Genomic DNA, 19834 nt, shown 5'->3' on the forward strand with positions numbered 1-19834 from the left:
GAGCACACCGTTGTTTTCTGACGAAGTCTATATATGCTGCATTGTTTTTATAATGATATATATTGTATAGATTTCTTGTCATGGTAATTGAGTTAATATCCCAAATATAGACGTTTTTTTCTCCCTGTCTGTTGCCACTGCAAATTAGCCTTATGAGGAATATAAAAAATAGCAAGGAAAAAAGCTTATTTGTGTATGCTAGTGTTATGGGACTGTGATCAAATACACTCTCGTTTGTCATTATATTTTTATGCATAGAACTGTTTAAATAGGTCTATATTCCGGATATTGTGATCAAATACACTCTCGTTTGTCATTATATTTTTATGCATAGAACTGTTTAAATAGGTCTATATTCCGGATATTTACGACACGAACTTAATATAACCAATTTATACGAGTTTGTTTGTTTAGCTTTAATTAATATCGATGTTTTTCCGTTGGAGACGCGGCAAATAATTAACACGCACAACTAAAGGGTGAAAGAAAAATGATACTGGGCTAATATTTAAAACTTTGACAGATAAATATGGTGGTTTGATTTATTTCTTTTTCAAATTAGAGAGGCAAAATCAACTCTTGTCTAAGGCTTCGCCGTATCATTTCAACGAAGACAGTCGGCATCGATTTTTTTAAAGAGCCCCCGTTGTGTTATCAAAGCTTTTGTTCTTGACAATTTACTTTTTTAATTTTCCAGGCAATGCACTGATAGAAAATAATAAATCTGAATTTTCTGATGCTCGGGCGTATTTATTTTTATGAGTGGGATAAGAGATACCCCTCTTATCCCAATTTATGCATGGTTCAGCTTCCGAAGTCATGATATCACTTGAAAACTATTGACTTTTGGCTTTTATCACAACTCGTATGACGAAAATGAAAAATACAAATAATCAGTGTAGTAATTACTCATTTGTCATAGCACAAAGTAGGCAAGATAAAACCAAGATTTATAACCTTAATACCGGGCATCCATTCTTTAATTAACATCTCTCTCTCTCTCTCTCTCTCTCTCTCTCTCTCTCTCTCTCTCTCTCTCTCTCTCTCTCTCTCTCTCTACCCGTAGCTTTTAGGTACCGTTCGTATCTCCACCACTAATGACAGGATTTGCTTTTGCTTCCACTGCTGGGATTCTAATGCGATTAATTGAATAAGAGGATGTTGAGATGGCATGGTCGCAGTCGCACGTCAAAATGGATACGATCGTCAGCGGAAATTAAACGCTAATACCGTACAGTTAGAAACACGCATACCGCTAATGATTTCTATATAATCCAATCAATCTTCGATCCCCGAAAAACAAAGTAATCTTTTACCCTGAAAATAAAATTTGAGAATTTAACAACCATTTAGAGCGCGGCAAAAGGACTCCAGCAGTCTCTAATGGTATGCACATGCGCAGTGATATGTCTTACTATCAGCAGGGACGGGATTATGGTAGTGGTTAAATGCAAAGCTCGGAGGACACTTAGAACAGCCCTGGTGATTGAATTATAGAACAAACTCTGGATATTAAAGCAAAATGAAGATCAATATTGATCTGCGTCCGAGAGAAGCTTTCCGATATTGAAAACCATTTAGCGCTGAATGTGGTTTCATTACATTGCTGCTTTATATCGGAGGAGGACGCTGATATTTGTTGGGATTTGGAAAACATTTAACAGTTAGGAAATCATAACAGGTAAGACACTTTGCATTTAATTCAAAACAAATATTTTTTTTCCTCTTTTAAATATTCAATATAGTTAATAAAAATAATGCATGAACTTCACCAACTATACCTGTGGTAAATTTTAAAGGAGGTTGGACTCGTACAGAAGTTCAATGATAGTATTTTAGGACCATTAAAGTTAATAGGAATAATAAAAATAGGAACATTAAATACCTGTAAGAAACAAACTGAACAAAGAAAAAAAAAATAAAACGACCAAAACCATGCATACTTCTGTAAAATGCACTTTCACCAACACATGACATTTATAATAGCCGTATTTCCGACTACTTTTCTTTCGGATGATACTTTAGCTAATAGCAAGAAAAAGGACAGATCGAAAACTATTTTTGCCTATAGTTAACTGTTTAGGCATCTACAACATCGCCATAGCTTTTAAGACTTACCATTAAGAGATCTTTCCCTAATGGAATCGAAATAACAAATCGCCAAACCAGGACTGGTTAGGCTTCTAGCTAGACGGGAAGAATTTATTATTCTCTTCTAAGAGGTCAGAAAAACGTATCCTTAAGCAATGAGCATACTCTGCCTACTTTATAATTGATACATACATGGAACTGATAGAAACATGGAATAGTCACATTAGTTAAAGGTAATGATGAGGCTTGTTTTTGGGTGATGTTAGACATGCTTTGTTGGATGTCTGGGGAGTCTCATTTGGAAACTGTACATTTATTGTTTCTGGGTTGTGTTCCACGGATAGCATTAAGTGAATTCATCCCTCGAGGTAAAATTAGAAATTTCTGACAACGTACTGAAACGTCGCTGTCTTGGACTACGAATTGTCTGGATAGAAAGTTTACACGAATTATAGTGCTCCAAAGGCGAAGCTTTGCGTACACTTGGGGACATAAAACGAAATTAGCTGTTGGGGAAATCGTGGAGAATGCAAGTCCTTTGGGAAAGGGAAATCTAGTTGTCACCGAAAATTAGCTGTTTATCCAGATTATTGGGAGTTATTTTGAATAAAATAAAAGTTATGATATGCAATTTTGAATTTTTGCTTCTAATTGCGATTATGGGAGACTCTCCGAGGGACCTCATGAACGCAGACGATGAGTTCATATCATATGGTAATGTAATAGGTGATGGGCCAATTTTGTTTGTTCATTTGTATACAATCATTTCAAATCCGTTTGCCTGACCATATAGTACATTGACTAAATAGGTTTGATAAAGGTTAACCTTATGTTTTCTGACTTTGCAAAGCAACGAATAATTATGAAATTCGAAAACTTTAAAATTTAAATAAAAAAAGGTCTGCTGACAACGATTTCTTTTGTGTCTGCGCTAGTTGAACCATTTTCAAATTCACTGTAGACGCTCTTGAAAAGGTTTTGGTGACGTTCATTAAAGATTCATTTTTCCGATTTTCCTCGCAAATAATCCATAGATAAACAACAAAAGACGCCTAATCTGAAAACAATGCATTGATCAAGAGGCCTTGGGCGCTATTCAATACGTATTTATTTCATTTTATAAACTATGGAATTCAACACATGCACTCTCTCATACATGTGCAGACATAGAAACCGTTCATGTTTTCAAACCGACCCTGGCTTATTAATCTGCAGGTGACAATTATTCGAACTATATGGTGTAAACGATTAGTTTTTACCATGTTAGAGGAGAAATACATAATTTGCCACATATTGATCTTACCAATTGGCTACTAGAAATTAAGATACGTTTTTGAGCTGCTAACTTTCGGTTTACTAATTAGACACTACCGATAGTTTCCGATAATTATCGAAAACATCGTAAATCCGTCATATGCAACTGCAAATGAAAACATATCCGTTAATTTGTGTCATTGTAGATTATTTTATGCACATGACCGCGCAAATCTGCTAATGGCCTCCGAAGTCCCTTTCTGTCGTCTGCCTTGGATCGTGACGTCATTCAATGCCTCTGCTCCCTAGAAGGTGCAGTAAAGAGACTTATCTTCTTAAAATCACAATTTATGGTGGAAATTTAAATAAATTAGTACATCGATGAATGTTTCACTTTCTTTCCTGGATTGTGTTTTATTGAAAAGAAGCGGATGAGCGTATTTCAAACTCTCAAATGCATTTTAACCATTAAATAGCTTTGTTAATTTGTAGAAATGTTTCTGCAGTGATTACGTGAGGCCGGGGGGCATGAGACTTCGTTCGGAGTTTTGCATTTATTGAATAATTCAATTAAATATCCGCTGGGATTTGTCGATTGTGCACACGAAAGAAAATAAAAAACGATTGCTTCACACTTTTAAAACACAAATGTTCCACCATTTCACTGGATGCGATCCGGTTTTTCTCGATTTCACGTGTCAGAACGGTGTGATTGATATAAGGTAAACACCTCACCTGATTAGCAATACAATTCAAAAGTAGGATTGATGAAACTGTGCATAGCTTTGTTGCGATTTCGATTTTAACGTTTGCCTCAAGACACAATGTGACAGTTTTAACTAAACAAACATTGTGGAACGTACAGTGCAATGTTTATAGAGCGCCTACCTAGAACCTATGAACTGCAATTCCTCGATGAAGCACCAAAAAAGGCAACAGTGAACCGGCCAATTCCTTTATATTCGAAGAAAATCTTCTCAATATATATTACTTCATGGTTCAATTATATTATAGAACAGATTATGACCTCTGATTTTTGCAAGAAATTCAATATCATTATGCTCTTCCTCCTTCAAAATATGTCAAATAATAACCACTGAGTTTTCACTTTATTTGGCTAACTTCCTCTGATTACAGCTCAAGCCTAAGATCGTCATTAGACGGATTTCTTATTAAGCAATCGAAGTTCTCTATTCGGTCTTTTACCAATAATGAAGTACAGTCTATTTCATTTCTTCAAACCTAAGTATGGTGAAAGACCCGTATTTTCATTAGCATCGCTCTCTCGTGCGCAAGAAAAAAAAGTTTTAACTAATCACTCTGATAATTAAAATCTTTAATCAGTATGGCGAATGGAACACTCTCAGACACAGGGAAAATGGTGCGATGTTATTTAAAAGCTGCCCCGAAAACTTTGAGAAAAAGCTGACACCTTGTCAGATTAAAAAAAAAAATCTTTTCAGTAAAAAAACTATTTTGAAAATGTACTTTTAAAGTAGTTACAGGCAGGACTTCGTAATTACATTTTTGTATGTGATTCTTTGTCATTACATGTACTAATTAACTTACTCAGTAAATACTCTCACGTGCATTGGCTGTGCCTAAAGAATGAACGTTTTAACGTGTCTCTACGTCGTATTTCTTTAATTCATAAAAGTACATATGTATTTGTGGAATTTGTAATTTTGCATTCATATAATAAAAAGTACGCTAATATTTTCGACCATTTTAAATTCAAAGGTGATTTTTTTTGGCGAGATATCCGTGATCAGAGGATCAGCGAATATTAGTGATCTCGGAATTCATTGTCACCAGAAGGCGTGATTCCGTTCTTATTGTGCACGCAGTTGCTATAATCTTATAACACGAGGCAATGCTTTGTCACATTCGTATGACAGACTCAAGATCCAACACATTAACAGATTCTCAAACTCCTACCTTATGTTCACTATACTAGCATCAGAAACGATTGGGAAAAATTAATCTTGCTTTTATGCTTGGGATTAATACTTCGCGTTTCTTGGAGGATTAGCAAATAAAGTTTTCCTGTGTTATGGAAAGCAATTATTTGATGAACTTTTCTGCCGTGCGCTGTGCACTTATTCCATTTCGTCTCCTACTTCGCAAAGCAACGTGGTTTCCGATCGTCTCTAATCATGTCAATTAAGAATTCGTTAGTGAAAATGTACGCGCGTTACTTTTGTCGATCGGACAGCTTAGATCCTTGTTAATCAATAAGAAGGCGAGAAGAAGATCTTGTTTGTCAAATCAAAGTGACATCAATTGCTTGATCTTATTGATTTATAGCTAGTGAAACACAAATTGAAGCCGATCAGACTCGTGGGTTTTCATGGCCCTGTCTTTTAAAGTTGACACGGTTTATCAGTTTGTGTAACTGCAGAAGAAAAATAATTTGCATTTCAATTTTTTTGGACAATATTTGATTAGATTAATCCATTAAAAATCATGTCATCAGCCTGTTTGTTGTCAGACGAACTAGAATATATCTTTGTTTCTCAAATCCAACTAAACCTGCTAAAATTGAAACAAGACGAAATCTTTGCAAGCTTCTAAACGTTCCTCATCCATTAACATTCTATTATAACCCACCATAAAATACAAATCTATTGTTTACTACACGCGTCTTTTATCTTTGCAAAAAAGGAAACATCGGTATCTCCAGTTTCTGAAGATGAATTACGTATGCAAATAGCGGAAGCCAAAATCTTTATCTTTAAAACCCTCCAAACTTGTATCCCATGGGTGCATCAATAATGTATGAACAGATCATACACACTCTCAACCGTTGATTACCATGTGTTCTTTATCTAATGCTTCTCTATCAAATATTTAAGTACCCGGCGAGAGAATTGTACTCCGGGCACGCCTGCACGCAACTCACAAAGACACCTACGGTCTTGGACATTAAATCAGCCGATAAATGAAGCCCCCCTCTCTCTCTCTCTCTCTCTCTCTCTCTCTCTCTCTCTCTCTCTCTCTCTCTCTCTCTCTCTCTCTCTCTCAAGCAGAATTTATAAAAATCAAAGTTTTGTCTTAAACCAAGTGTGTCTACACAATCATATGCAATAGACATTCTTAATATTTACCCGAATTGTACTTTTGTTCAGAATCATTTATTCCAACCAAACAGTTATAATGATACATTTGTTACAATCAAAATTTAAAATCAAAGATTTATAAACTACCTTTAATAATCTTTTGATTTTAAACTTTTAAATGTAACACATTTACAAACAGTAAAATGCATAAGGAAAAGGATTTCTAGTATCAGACCCGCAAATAGTCAATCACTAGTATTTCTATTTGTTCACAAGTTCACGTATATTGTAATCAAACGCAAGAGTTTATGAATATTTGCCATTTTATATAACGCCTATAACTTAAAGAATACTTTATTTATTTTTAAGATTCTACTTCAAACAACCTACGAAAGACTTAGTCAATAAAAGGTATCGGTTTCCAATGTTTAAACCTCGAATCGCAGCTGATAATTAACAAGTGTCTGGAATATTTCAGTAATACAGCGCTAATAAAGATTTTTAAAACATGAGAATGTGAACAATTCATATGGCGTTTATTTGACGGATTGCTGTGGAATAATTAAAATCCGAAACTCTTCTCGCTTAATATTCCCCATAGTTAAAATTTTAATGGAAAAAATATTCAATAAGTAGCTGTCTTTGACAAACAATCTCAGTATCAAAGGATCGATGCAAGAGATGAAGTTTTACGAAATCATTAAGTTTTAAGCTTATACAAAGTTGTTAATTGATGTTTTTGAATTATCTCTAAAGACATACAAGATTTTTGTACAGTGTGTAATTTTTAATAATCAGCCCGTTCAATCAAATGTCCTGTAGTTTGAACCCTTCCTCTGTAAATTGGGATATGAGCTGGCAAAGAAGGAATGCTAGTAAATAAAAAATAATTACCGTCAATTCAGTTATAAGTATATTGCAAGATATTTATCAACGTTTTGAACGGTTAAGCAGCGGCGATTTTACTTCTTTGTAAAATATAGTCACTTAGTGATCATATTGAGAATAGTAAATTATGCACGGCGAGATCGACAAGTATTCCGTATCAAACCATGTCTGATTTTGGGAATAACGTCCCACGAGATCACTGACCAATTTCTTAACACATTGAACATCAAAGTACGCATCGACACCCTCAACTACTATAGTGAATCGATGGCTCCTAACGGTTGATGCGAAAAACGGGATAGGGTTTAAGGTAGATTCCCCGTTTTTAATGAGATTTTCTTCTATTTTGTCTCCTGCACTTAAGAGTTTTGCAACAGGGTTCTTCGCAACCTGCTGTGAGAAATGTATCTGTGGTTCCTAAATCACGAGGGAAAACGCACGCGCGATTTTTATGTTCTTTAAAACGTTCAATCATTAATGCTCTTATATATAGAGCGTTGCGTGCCGCGTCGGTTTAGATAAGTTCCATGATATTACTGATGCGTAATTTTTGTCTTTAAAAATTAATGTTTTTGCCAGCAAAATTACAGTTGAAAAATTCAATAGCGGAAAGTATGTATACCGTGAAACCTGGAAGGTAAATAATTTTTGTTAAAATTCTTAAGTGTTTTCTAAATGAAATATTCTGATCAGCGTATACAATATTGATTGATTTCAAAATGATATGGATGAAAAGTACACCTCGAGAAGTTAAAAAGTATTTATTTTTTGTTTAAACGTTTCAACGTGACGTAAAAAATGTTTTAATCGACAAAATTGAGCAAGTCGTCAATTTATAAATTAACCGAACAAACTAAACAATATTAATATAAAAAGGAATTGTATCCTGTATTTAAAGCAAACATTTTCTCAGACAGCTCTCTCTCTCTCTCTCTCTCTCTCTCTCTCTCTCTCTCTCTCTCTCTCTCTCTCTCTCTCTCTCTCTCTCTCTCTCTCTCTCTCTCTCTCTCTCTCATACTAGTATACCAGTATTATCGTATTGGGTTTTTTTAAATCATCGTGGTAGTTAAAATTTACAATCATCCTTTTATCTAGCATTGAGCTGAACAGAGTTCTTTTGATATATACATTGACTTATCTTTCAGGATCGGGATGACGTGGGCCTTCTCCTCCTCCCTGTCTCTGCTCTGTATCTTATTCATCGCCGTGCCGCCTTCCTCTGCAGACCAAAAAATGTGTACAAAGAGGTGAATTACTGACTTTTTAAAAGCAAGATATTAAGTATAAGGTTTTATTCCGTGTATCTATGTTATTCTTAAAACTTTGGTCTGGGGATTACAGTTTAGACAAACAGTACTTTATGTCCTCATGCAAACGATGAGGCTTAACGTTCTTCAGAATAATAGAAAGGGGGTGTATTTAAAGATTTAAAACAAAGAGGAAAAATATTCTAAAATGTCTCTTGCTCAATAATTTTTTGTCACTATTTTTATATTGTTTTGTACATATACATATACTTAAAAATAAGAATGAGATTTTATCAGATATGATATTCTAAGAAATGTACTGGCCGATTTTCCAGTTTTTTTTCGGACAGTTTTTCAAAAACCTTAGAATCAAAATATTGTTTATTCGAAACCAGACCACAAGTACATGAGGTACACTAACGAGCACATATACATATTAATACACAGATAAATACAGAAAACAAGCACGTGTGATAAAACAAAACAAAAACAAGAATGTAGAAAAGATATTTATAATTTGTTCAATATGACAGACAATTTAAAAATTAAAAAGACAGTAGATTTTAATTTTGATATTGCTACATTGTTTTTATCCGTTAGCCCATCAAAGAATCAAAATAATTGGGAGATAAGCAAATACAAATAACCCAGTCTCGGACTTTTAGATAAATAAAAGTATGAATCCCAGCATCATGTAATTTGCATTAAAAGAATATAAAGCGCAGACATATTTTTCATTATGTAAATTTTTCTTCTAACCAAGTCGTCAAAAGGATTGAAAAAGTAGAAAAGTAATTTGTTAATCTAAAAAATCGTAATCCTTAGAAAGCTTTTAGCAATGAATGCTAATGTAAGAGCAACATGCATAATTCATACATTGATGATGGCGACTGATTTTTTTCCTTTTTTTTTTTGTTGAACTGCTGCTTTTGAATTGTTATTACTGTATTTTTTCAAAAGGATAGCAACAAGTCAGTAATTGAATATTGGAAATCAATATCGTTCTTTGCAATCTAGAGATTGAAAAAAAAAATACCGAAAGAGCGAAAGTGTAACTGAAAAGATCTTTCCTATCATATTCCACACAAAACCCAAATTGACAAATTTCCTCTAGATCTCTGGGAGTGACAAAAAGAAACATGCAAAAAGCAATGAAAAAATGCCCTAATATTCCATTTAAGTAATGAAAACAGAAATGTGAAAACATCACCCAAGTTATTTCCTTGTCTACCGTAGTAAATCTTTTAAAGGTCCCTGGGGAGAGTTCCCTCATAATCCAACGCTGGCGAGTTATAGTCATGTGCAACCTCGCTAAAAACGTTAAGGCTCTTTAAGTTGTTATTCTGTCATTTTCAATTACTGGCTACTCAAGCAAGCTAAAAGCATGAAACTGTTTAGTTGTCTCTTGGGGACCATTGTCTAAATTCTGATATTCTTTTTATCCATTCATTATTCAGACCAAGATGTATTTCGGCTTGGTTGCTTAGAGTGTAATGAACCTTTATTTGTCCGATAGTTTGCTACAGAAATTCGTGGATATAGATTTTTCCCTTCTCTGAAAACAAGAATTAAACGGGTATATTTGTTCCGTTACATAGACTAAATCAACTACATGAAATTATTCCTTAAATACATCCTGTAAGTGATGTCCGGTATCTTATGTATTAAAAATGCGATACAAACATGATTAACATTTCTTTTAAAAAAACCTATTCTCAGCTATGCATATATTTAACACTATGTCGCTATTAATAAGTTCAGTACTTAAGACATATTGACATGAATTGGTATATCCCTACCAGATCTTTAAGATAGTCTACTGTCTTAGCTATGCATATTTACCACTATATATCGCTATTAATAAGCTCGAATTGGTATATATGCTTACCAGAACTTTAAGATAGTCTAGAGTCAATTTTAGATCGAACTCCAACGATTTTCCTAATCTGAGTGGGTTTTTGCTTAATATTTTTGTAATGATATTTTTGAGTAAAATGAATTTTTTTTTTTAATAAGTTTGAATATTGATGACCAACAATCCATGTACATTAGACATTTCATTTTTTCAAACATCATTGGAACGTTTTAGGGAAATAAACAAGTACATACACTTTAAAAATATTTTTTTTAAATTTTTTTTATTTGACTACGTCATTGGACAATTTTAAATATGATGTTCATAAAATTTCAAATCAAAACAATAGATATCGACAATCTTATTCACACACGCTCTATAGACTAGAGTTAAATTGCAAAAATAGTACAGTGCTTAATTTTATAACTTCTTAAACATCCAAAAGTTGTAGATATCAAAAGACTAATACATCAATTTTCAAATGAAATTAACTAAATTGGCGACAAAATAAAAAAATTTCAGTACCACACCAGATAACATTTGCAAGTTCTGTTACCTTAATAATTATTAATTAAAAAGATGCACGAATATCATCGTCGCAAAACACGCCACTATGTACGATCCTCTCCCATCTGCATATGAGATAAATGCGGATTCCGGACCGTGGCTTGAGACAAATATACAATAAAATGAGATATACTACTGGTGCCATCGTGTTAATAGATATTTTTCTGTGTCAGAGGATAGGGATTTTTTTTCGCGTTGCAAATGTCTTCCAAATTTTACATATGTATTGTAGATATAAATGTGAAGAAAAACATATCTCTAAGTAAAATAGATGTCCTAACTTCAGATGTTTCTAAGATACCGTAGAGCTACATCTGAAGACTTTTCTATCTTGGTTTTTCCAACTTTTTATCCTATATGTCATATCTTTAGAACTCTAAGGACGACTGTTCTGTCAGGAAAGGAAAGACTATACTAGTGAACATGCCTGAAGGTTCTTAAATTCATAGAAAATACATGATTTCTGGAAGAGACATCGGTTTAAAAAATTATTCTAGTACTGGAGACAACATGCTAGAATTTGTATTTAATCAATATTCGAGCATGAATCTGGGTAATATATCAGAGGGTACAATTACATGTGACAGTCATAGATGTGTGAAATAATGTTCAGTTAATAGGATTTAAGAAAACTCTTGCCTGTCGTTCATCGCAGTTTCATATTTCCTGCTGACAAAAAAAAACTTTAATAAAAAATAAGCACGTTCATTTTCAACATCTGTAATATTACTATCTGAACCATCTTTTGTTTAACAACAACCACTCCCCCCATCTTAATTAATGCTTTCCTACATGGATACAAAGTTATATAAAATTCAAGTCCTCAATTTACAAGACTTCCTTATAAGCCAGCTTTTACAGTATTAGTTTTAAATTTTGTGTTGGACACACACCCCAGTAGATTATCTGGCAAATCATGGAGCTGATGCTTCGATTAAGATGATGTTTTTCCAGCATAACAGGATAGGGACATGGACGCTGATTTAATCACTTCTACTAAACGGCAGTGTGTTGAGGAAGCGGTCAACCTTAAGGCAGCGTAAACCCCCTTAAAGAGCAAGGCCAATTTGATTAAACGAACATTCACGCGACTTCATAGCATTTTTCTAATCCATCATCAAAACTGGCATGGAAAATCTCTGATGGTTTTAACATGCTGGAATAATTTAATAGATATGAAGTTAGCTCAGATCACTAGAGTTGTTGTGATGAGTCTGATGCGATTGTCAAAGATCTGCGAATTATGCATAATCTTGGCGATCATTTGATCCAGGAAAATTAGTTCTCCAGTGATCTGGAAAATCGAAACCCTAAAAGAAAAATGATTCACGAAAATTGGATATATTGCGCCCCAATCTTTAAAAATTTCTTTCTCAGATAAATAAAAACCCCTCTCAGATATATCTAATCAAATGTTTGGGATTTTTTAAACCAGAATTTCAGCTTTATGTTCAGAGAATGACAGATAGGAAAACTATCATATGAGGAAGCAGACGAAATTGTAACAAGTACCGGTATCTATATATATAACATGCAACATTTCATGAAATTTTATGACGACCCCTTTGATGATCTTATTAAACCGTAACTTGCACAGCGATATTTTTAAAGTAAAGATGCATGTATGCTGTAAAAAAGAATTAATTAAATTTTAGTTCATGGATACTGGAAAAAAGACTTGAAATGTTCCGTGAAAGCTTCAGATAGCGTTGCTTACATCATGAGTATCCGGGAATGTCTGGGGATTGTGTTGATTAATGTTACTGAAAATGACAAGGATGAAAAAATTGTCATCTTTTCATATGTCACGAAATAATATCATTCCAAAGCCATACAGATTTCATACTGATTTACGATGATTAAAAAGATTGATTTTCTCCGTCAGAGGATTTTAATTTCCTGCAAGAATGAGTCCTGAAAATGAAATGATTTTTCACACAAAACAGTATTCCCATGTTTCTTGAAACAAATGACTGTTAGTCTTTTCGCCCAGCAACATGATCTGGAATATAAACAATTTGAATTTTATGTTGTCCTAGTGCATTTGATAATAATGATTAGAATATTATTGTCATTTTAAATAAATCTATTGTGTCTTAAATTAGAAATCGAATGTAACAAAGCAAGGGTATTGTGATTCGCTTTTGTTGGTTTTATTTTTAGTTTTAGTGAATTATTTATATGTGTTTGGTTATTTTGTCTGTCTGTTATTTGTTGTACTTAATACTCCCTCTCTCTCTCTCTCTCTCTCTCTCTCTCTCTCTCTCTCTCTCTCTCTCTCTGAGATTTAAAGGGATTTAAATCTCCATTTTCTAATGAAATATACAGACTATAATACAGTTCTTTAATTATTTTTAGGAATGTCATCAGCAATGTAACTGCAATTGTCACAACCTTTTAAAATATAGTTGTCTGTGGTAAACTGATTGGAGATTTTTTTTTCTTTCAGGGTGGAGGGTGTGACCACCAAGGTACCACAGACCAGACGTATTCCCGCCAAATGTTCGAACTGGGACCGCGCCTGGACCTGGGTCACACGTGACGACTGTGGAACCAAGTACCAGTAAGTGGAGGAAATTGATACTTTGCACGTATTTGTCGAAATGTGGGTTTTTAATAAACTAGAGTGTTATTGCAAAAATTAAAACATACAGGTTTTATATACATAGCCGAAGAAATAAAAATGAATTTTAATTTTATATTCACATATAAAAAACCCAAAATACCTCTTTCTCGAATTAATACTAGCACGTGGGGTATGACACACGGGGTATGACACGTGAGCACATGGCGAGTGCTATGGGGCCCTCATTTCGTAAAACCAATCGGTGAATCAAGTTATTGAAATGTAATACAAAAGAGACTCACGATCGAAAATTTAGAATAGTGCGAATTCATTGTTGCCACAGCAGGATATGCTCTTAGTTGCAACTCTCAAGTATGTGGGGGTGGGGGGGGGGGGTCTTAGAATGTGCACCTTTTGGTAATTTTGATAAGAAAATGGAGGTTTAAAATAATTAAGTTCTGCTCTTGTCAGTTTTAAATGGCTTGATTGTGCCCAGACAACATTAGAAGTCAATGGATCCTCCTTGATGAAAATCATCATTACGGAAAGGAAAATTAAATAACTCTATTTTCGTTCTTGGAGCATATCTTATCACGATGCACCTTATTCCCTTGTACTATAATAATAGAAATAATAGAATCAGATCAGCTTTCAACAGCAAATGTTAGTAAAGCTATCTGATGAACACTAACACTTCGTTATTCCGCCACATATAGTACATAGAAAACATTTATACTCATATCAAGGTATAACGCCAACAGAAGTATCTTCCCAATCGGGCCATTCTTTATACCTTGATATGGAACCGTTACTTTTAAAACTCTCAATTTTTGGAAAGAAAAATTGTAGTTTCATTTCAATAGCTCGATAGCCCAAAGTGTTATAAATGCATCTCCCATGAAGTACCTTCATGTAAACTTCGTTATGCTACATCGGACTTATTGTAAGCAAAGTACTAAATCAATTTAAAAGTGGAAGACAACCATAGTGCTACCATTGTTAAAAATCTGAACGATGTTGAAATTGATTACTTTAATGACGGATATTCTCCTATGTTTATAAAATGGAAATAAAGCTTGGGAAAACAGGATTTCAGTTTTTATGCAATTTCAAATTAAACCCCTGGTGATGTTTGGATATTTCTTTGAAGTACTTGTTTTATATGCTTTGAATCCCTCTTATAAAACATCAAGCAAACAACCTCTGAAACATTGAAGACTCATAGCCCTTTGCATCAAATAACATTTGGAAGAAACAAACAGTGCGGGATGTTGATGGTCCATATTTACCATTGCAGGATAAAAGTGCCTATTTTATTTTATCGCCCTATTATGGCAGAAACCAATTGATTCCATTAGCGAGGAATCAAGATCCTTTTTTCTCCAGAAATCCAAACAATATGCCCCTGAATTTCTTGCCCTATGCCAAAGAAGTGTTTGGAATTCTCGTAATAGTACATCAATTTCATAGCGACAAAGGCTACTGAGTAGGGAGCCGTTATCAGAAATCTCTACCTAAATGTCTTTTAATTTGTCATGTGGAAACGTTTGAGGTCATTAATCAAGAACAAAGTCCAATAAAGGGAGGGCTATTTATCGTAAGCTGTACAAATTTTATGTCCCGTTATGGAAGTTTTGGCCGAATAAATTGCCATTTTAATCAGAGCGATCTGTAAGAAGTCGGTAGCTGGGCTTTTGCTTCAAGACAGATGACGACTAGACGGAGATATAGGAAAGGAAATCATCGCCATCTTTATCCTCAGTATCCCGTCTTATTTCTGCTATCTCCCTTCCGTCCATCCCCTTCATAACAGCAGCCGAATAAAATCAATAGGAACAGTCAACAGATAGAATAAAAAAAATTTATTCTCCTTTTTTCCTCATAGGATTCTAGCAGAAGTTTATAATGGAATTGCTGAATATTTGTACAGTTTCTCTCAAGGGAAAGATGTGCATTTTCCCTATCAGTAGAGAGAATGAATAAAATACAATGCCATTTCAGTTCCGGTTGTATCAGCATTCACGGTTACTCCACAATATACAGAACACGCTAATTTAATTAATCTAAGTAACGTGCTTCGACTACCAATAAAGGTTGTTCACGCATGGCTAGGTTCAGTCTCTCTATCTATGAAAAATACCAATTCGATGGAACAAATACCACAGGGATCATTATTCATTTTCCACTGCATCTATTTTAATGGTTTCATCGAAACAAGAAAGCATTCACTGGTAACGTTTGCATTAGCCCAAACAATTATGTTTTGCAATATTTATTTATTCAGACTACCTTTTTAAAAAAATATATACACGTAATATATAAAAACATAAGGTTGAACGGTTGACTTGAGCAAGAAAAATGAAACTTCTAATTGCCATTTTTCAATATTTCATCAAATACTCATATTACTATTCTCAAATTTTTATCGAATTTCATCTGCTAGGGTTGCAGTCACGCCATGGTTGTTGATTTTATATATACTTAGCACAATCTATGATGAATTACTTGCTTGATATACTTTTTGTACACGCTGGGATCATTGACTTACTGATATACTTTTTGTACACGTTGGGATTATTAACTTTCTGACATACTTTTTGTACACAGTAGGATCATGAACTTACTGATATACTTTTTGTACACAATGGGATCATTAACTTACTTGATATTCTTTTTGTACACAATGGGATCACTGACTTACTGATATTAATTTTGTACACAATGGGATCATTGACTTTCTAGATGTTCTATTGTACACATTGGGATCATTAACTTACTGATATACTTATTGTACACAACAGGAACATTAACTTACTGATATACTTTTTGTACACAATCGGAACATTAACTTACTGATATAGTTTTTGTACACAATGGGATCACTGACTTACTGATATCAATTTTGTATACAATGGGATCACTGACTTTCTAGATGTACTATTGTACACGATGGGATCATTGACTTACTGATATATTTTTTTGTACACAATGTGATCATTGACTTACTTGATTTACTTTTGTACACAATGGAATCACTGACTTACTTGATTTACTTTTGTGCACAATGGGATCATTGACTTACTTGATTTACTTTTTTGTACACGATAGGATAACATACATTGAGCTTCACCAACAGCACCAGTACAAACTGGTGTACGAATGCTGCCCGGGAGATACAGACTGTAAAACGGGTGAGTATTTCAGCAATTTCCGGTATTTCAAGCTTAAGGTAGACCCAGTGTTTTAGAAATTTGTGGCAAATTCGTCATAAAACATTTAAATTTTTTTAAATAAACACACAAAATGAAATTTGTTTAACCTTTTTATTTCCAAAAATATTTGCTGTAAGAAGGAATCGGTTATCATGACACACCATTAGTAGTTTATGCTAAGTTACGACTGTCGTGCGATCTGTTACGGACGTTACGATTGACAATGACCAACGAAGGACAGATTACCATGAACAAATTCAACCGTAGTATAGCAGTACCTGACGAATTATTCTAAACAGAGACAACAAATTAACCCATACTAGCATTTACGTACTCATGTACTCATCAATAACCGAACCTGTATTATAGATGGACAGTCGCACCACGAGTCGGACGAGAGGTTCCTAGCCATCACATTTGGGTGCGCCTCTGCTGCCTTCATCATAATTATCATCATCATAGTGGTCAGCGTCTGCAGAAAGAAAAACGCAGGGTATCTACCTTAAAATCAATGCCAACTTATAATGAAAAAAGTTAAAAATTCTTGTGAATTTCATTTCGATGGTAGTTATTGTAAAATGTATGTTCTTTGTACAATGTGTTAAAAGATAGATACCGTAATTCGAACATACAAATAACATTCTATTAAAGTGTTTAAAATGATATATATAATGTTATTCTCTTGTGTGTTGATGTACATGTAATTAACAATATTGTATTTCAGGTTCATCTTTTGTCCATATAAAAAGGAATACGAAAATGCTGAAGGTATGTTAGTTCCACGAGCAAATACTATAGTCAGTCCCAAGATATAAAAATTTATGCACCACATTTGGGCGATTTTTAATAAAAATACACATACAAATGAAAGAAGTGCAACCAATAAAGATGAAAGGGAAAATATTTAAGTTTACTTCATTCACACATCATTTTTCACTCGGAAATATTCACAGAAACGAAAACTGATTTCTGACGGAGATTTATAATGAGGAATATTGACTTTTTTTCTCCATTGCAAAATCCCCGTAGACATCACATTTCTTAACCTGAGAGGAAAGGGGAAATCTTGAAAAATGTTCATACTTTTGAATGAACATCGTTTGAACCCTGACATATTTACAAATATCGAGTAATTAAGCAAAATTTGAATTGAGGATATCTTGGGACAGGGTATAACTTATACCAGTTTTGCAAATAACAATTTTTTATAACAATGCGTCAGTTGAATGTAACATTCCTTAATTAAATATTTGTCGCATTTTTATTCTACAATTATGACGATTTCACTGTTCCTCAGGATATATATGAATTTTTCTTTAAATTAATTTCTATAAAATGGCATGCTTAAATTTTAGAATCCCCTGTTGGTTTAGGTTGCCACGGTGAGCGATCCGATCCAAATGATTACGTCATCGGAGATTTCGGAGAGGAACGGAAACTTGTGCTGGAGTCCGAGTATGAAGAAATTTGTGACATAACCCCTTCAATAAAAGGAGGGACATGGGACAATATTTATCAGAAAACCCCAACAGCCCCTCCCGAAGAAATGCTGAAAGAGTGGAGGGAACCAGCACAGTGCGGTGTCCATGGCAACGGAGAATTCAGTGAACCAGGGAGTTCAAATGAGGGGAATTTAGTTGAAATAGACACAACCAAACCAGCGAAAGAGACAGGGCAGACACGTTTATTTGACACTGAGGAAAACCATGAGAGTGACTCAACAAAAATTAAAGATACCGCGTTCGGAGCCGAATCCGGCGATGTTTTAAGTGACGATTTAACGCAGGAGGTGTTTGACATTAACCTTCCTAATGACAAAACATCGTCCATTGAACTATTACAGCCTTTGAAAGCTGAGGACCAAAACAAAAGTTGTGAAATTCGTATTTCTGAGAATATGCCAGACTCGGCTAAGATTTCTGCTTCAGACTTGATGACATCACCCATGTCAGACGACACTCTTTCTGAGAAAGAAATCGCAAGGTCTGCAGGAAAAGACCAAGCGAGTCCAACTAGCAATTCTCTCTTTCAAAATGGAGTGTACGAGGAATTACAATGAAGAATGTATATTTAGAGTGATGTGTCTGTAACAAGACTCGTATTAATGGTCTATAAATGTAATTATTTTTCATAACATTAAAATCATTTCTGACATTTTCAGTGGAGTTGTACGAATGCCTTAAATAAAACATACTTGTTGTACAATTATTCAGTTGTGAGAGACTCAGTGTATTCTGTTTGTGGTATCCAATTAGTTATATGTTTACGGATAGTATCTTAAACATCAACCAAAGAAACCGTTTTTCCTTAACTACTTACAATTGTGTACTAATGATACAATTTTGCATATTCGGTTTTCGTTTTGACCTATCCATGACGGGGACCGATGGACCAAAATCTTTGAATTACAAAGGTTGGCATCTTGTTCAGAGCTTATTACTTGGCCGTCATGACAAAAATAGAACTATAGAGCACAATCGGGAATGAATTCATTTCTGTATAATTCATTGTCGTTGTCGATATGAAGTAAGACAATTAACCATAGCCAAACTATAGTCTTGTGTGACCAATCGTCTTTTCAAGCTGTAGTGTTTTTCAAACTATAGTCTTATGTTTCAGTTAAAGTGGACGATAGTTACTATAGTAACGTGATATTCCTAAAAAAAATTGTCGTGTTCTCCCGTCAAATATATTAATTTTATAAAGACATAACTTTTATTTGAAGCCTAGTTGTATCATCAAAATAATTCACGCTAAATGAACTGGTGCTACATGTAGTTATACATGTACATCCATTGAGTATTTTTGTGTTCATACTACTACTGACGAAAGCAATTCACAATTTAACAAAAAAACTTAGTTTGTGTATGATTATAAATGCATTCTTTGAATTTCTTAAAACTGCGTACCTATTTGGTGAACAAAATTTATTGGGTTTGTTACTGAGAGTCTATAGAAATATGTCAGGTTGGTATAACGCTGGCATCCTTCTCATAAGGGTAAAAAATCCAACAGTTTTTTTAAGACAGTCCATTACTAATATAATAAGTGTTTTGTTTTGTAAAGAAACAATTAAAAAACCTTTTGAATCTCGA

The 19834-nt window shown here is 34.0% G+C and overlaps 1 protein-coding gene across 6 annotated transcripts; it reads left to right on the plus strand.

The window, feature by feature from the left end:
* The first annotated feature begins 1308 nt into the window (after window positions 1-1308).
* On the plus strand, window positions 1309-18947 carry LOC105332298 (uncharacterized). 6 transcript variants are annotated; one of them, XM_011434846.4, is made up of 8 exons: window positions 1309-1681; window positions 3552-3657; window positions 8438-8539; window positions 13411-13524; window positions 16636-16718; window positions 17109-17232; window positions 17464-17507; window positions 18095-18947. In XM_011434846.4, exons 2-8 carry the CDS (start codon window positions 3638-3640, stop codon window positions 18796-18798), a joined length of 1191 nt encoding a protein of 396 aa, XP_011433148.3. In that variant the 5' UTR covers window positions 1309-1681; window positions 3552-3637; the 3' UTR covers window positions 18799-18947. The 6 variants fall into 6 exon arrangements, with proteins under 6 accessions (XP_011433148.3, XP_011433149.3, XP_065934594.1 ...); XM_011434847.4 differs by lacking the exon at window positions 3552-3657 and having other exon boundaries at window positions 1315-1681; XM_066078522.1 differs by lacking the exons at window positions 1309-1681; window positions 3552-3657 and adding an exon at window positions 2260-2324.
* The last annotated feature ends 887 nt before the right edge of the window (window positions 18948-19834 follow it).

The sequence above is a fragment of the Magallana gigas genome, chromosome 3, assembly GCF_963853765.1.
Source record: "Magallana gigas chromosome 3, xbMagGiga1.1, whole genome shotgun sequence".
Classification (NCBI taxonomy): domain Eukaryota; kingdom Metazoa; phylum Mollusca; class Bivalvia; order Ostreida; family Ostreidae; genus Magallana; species Magallana gigas.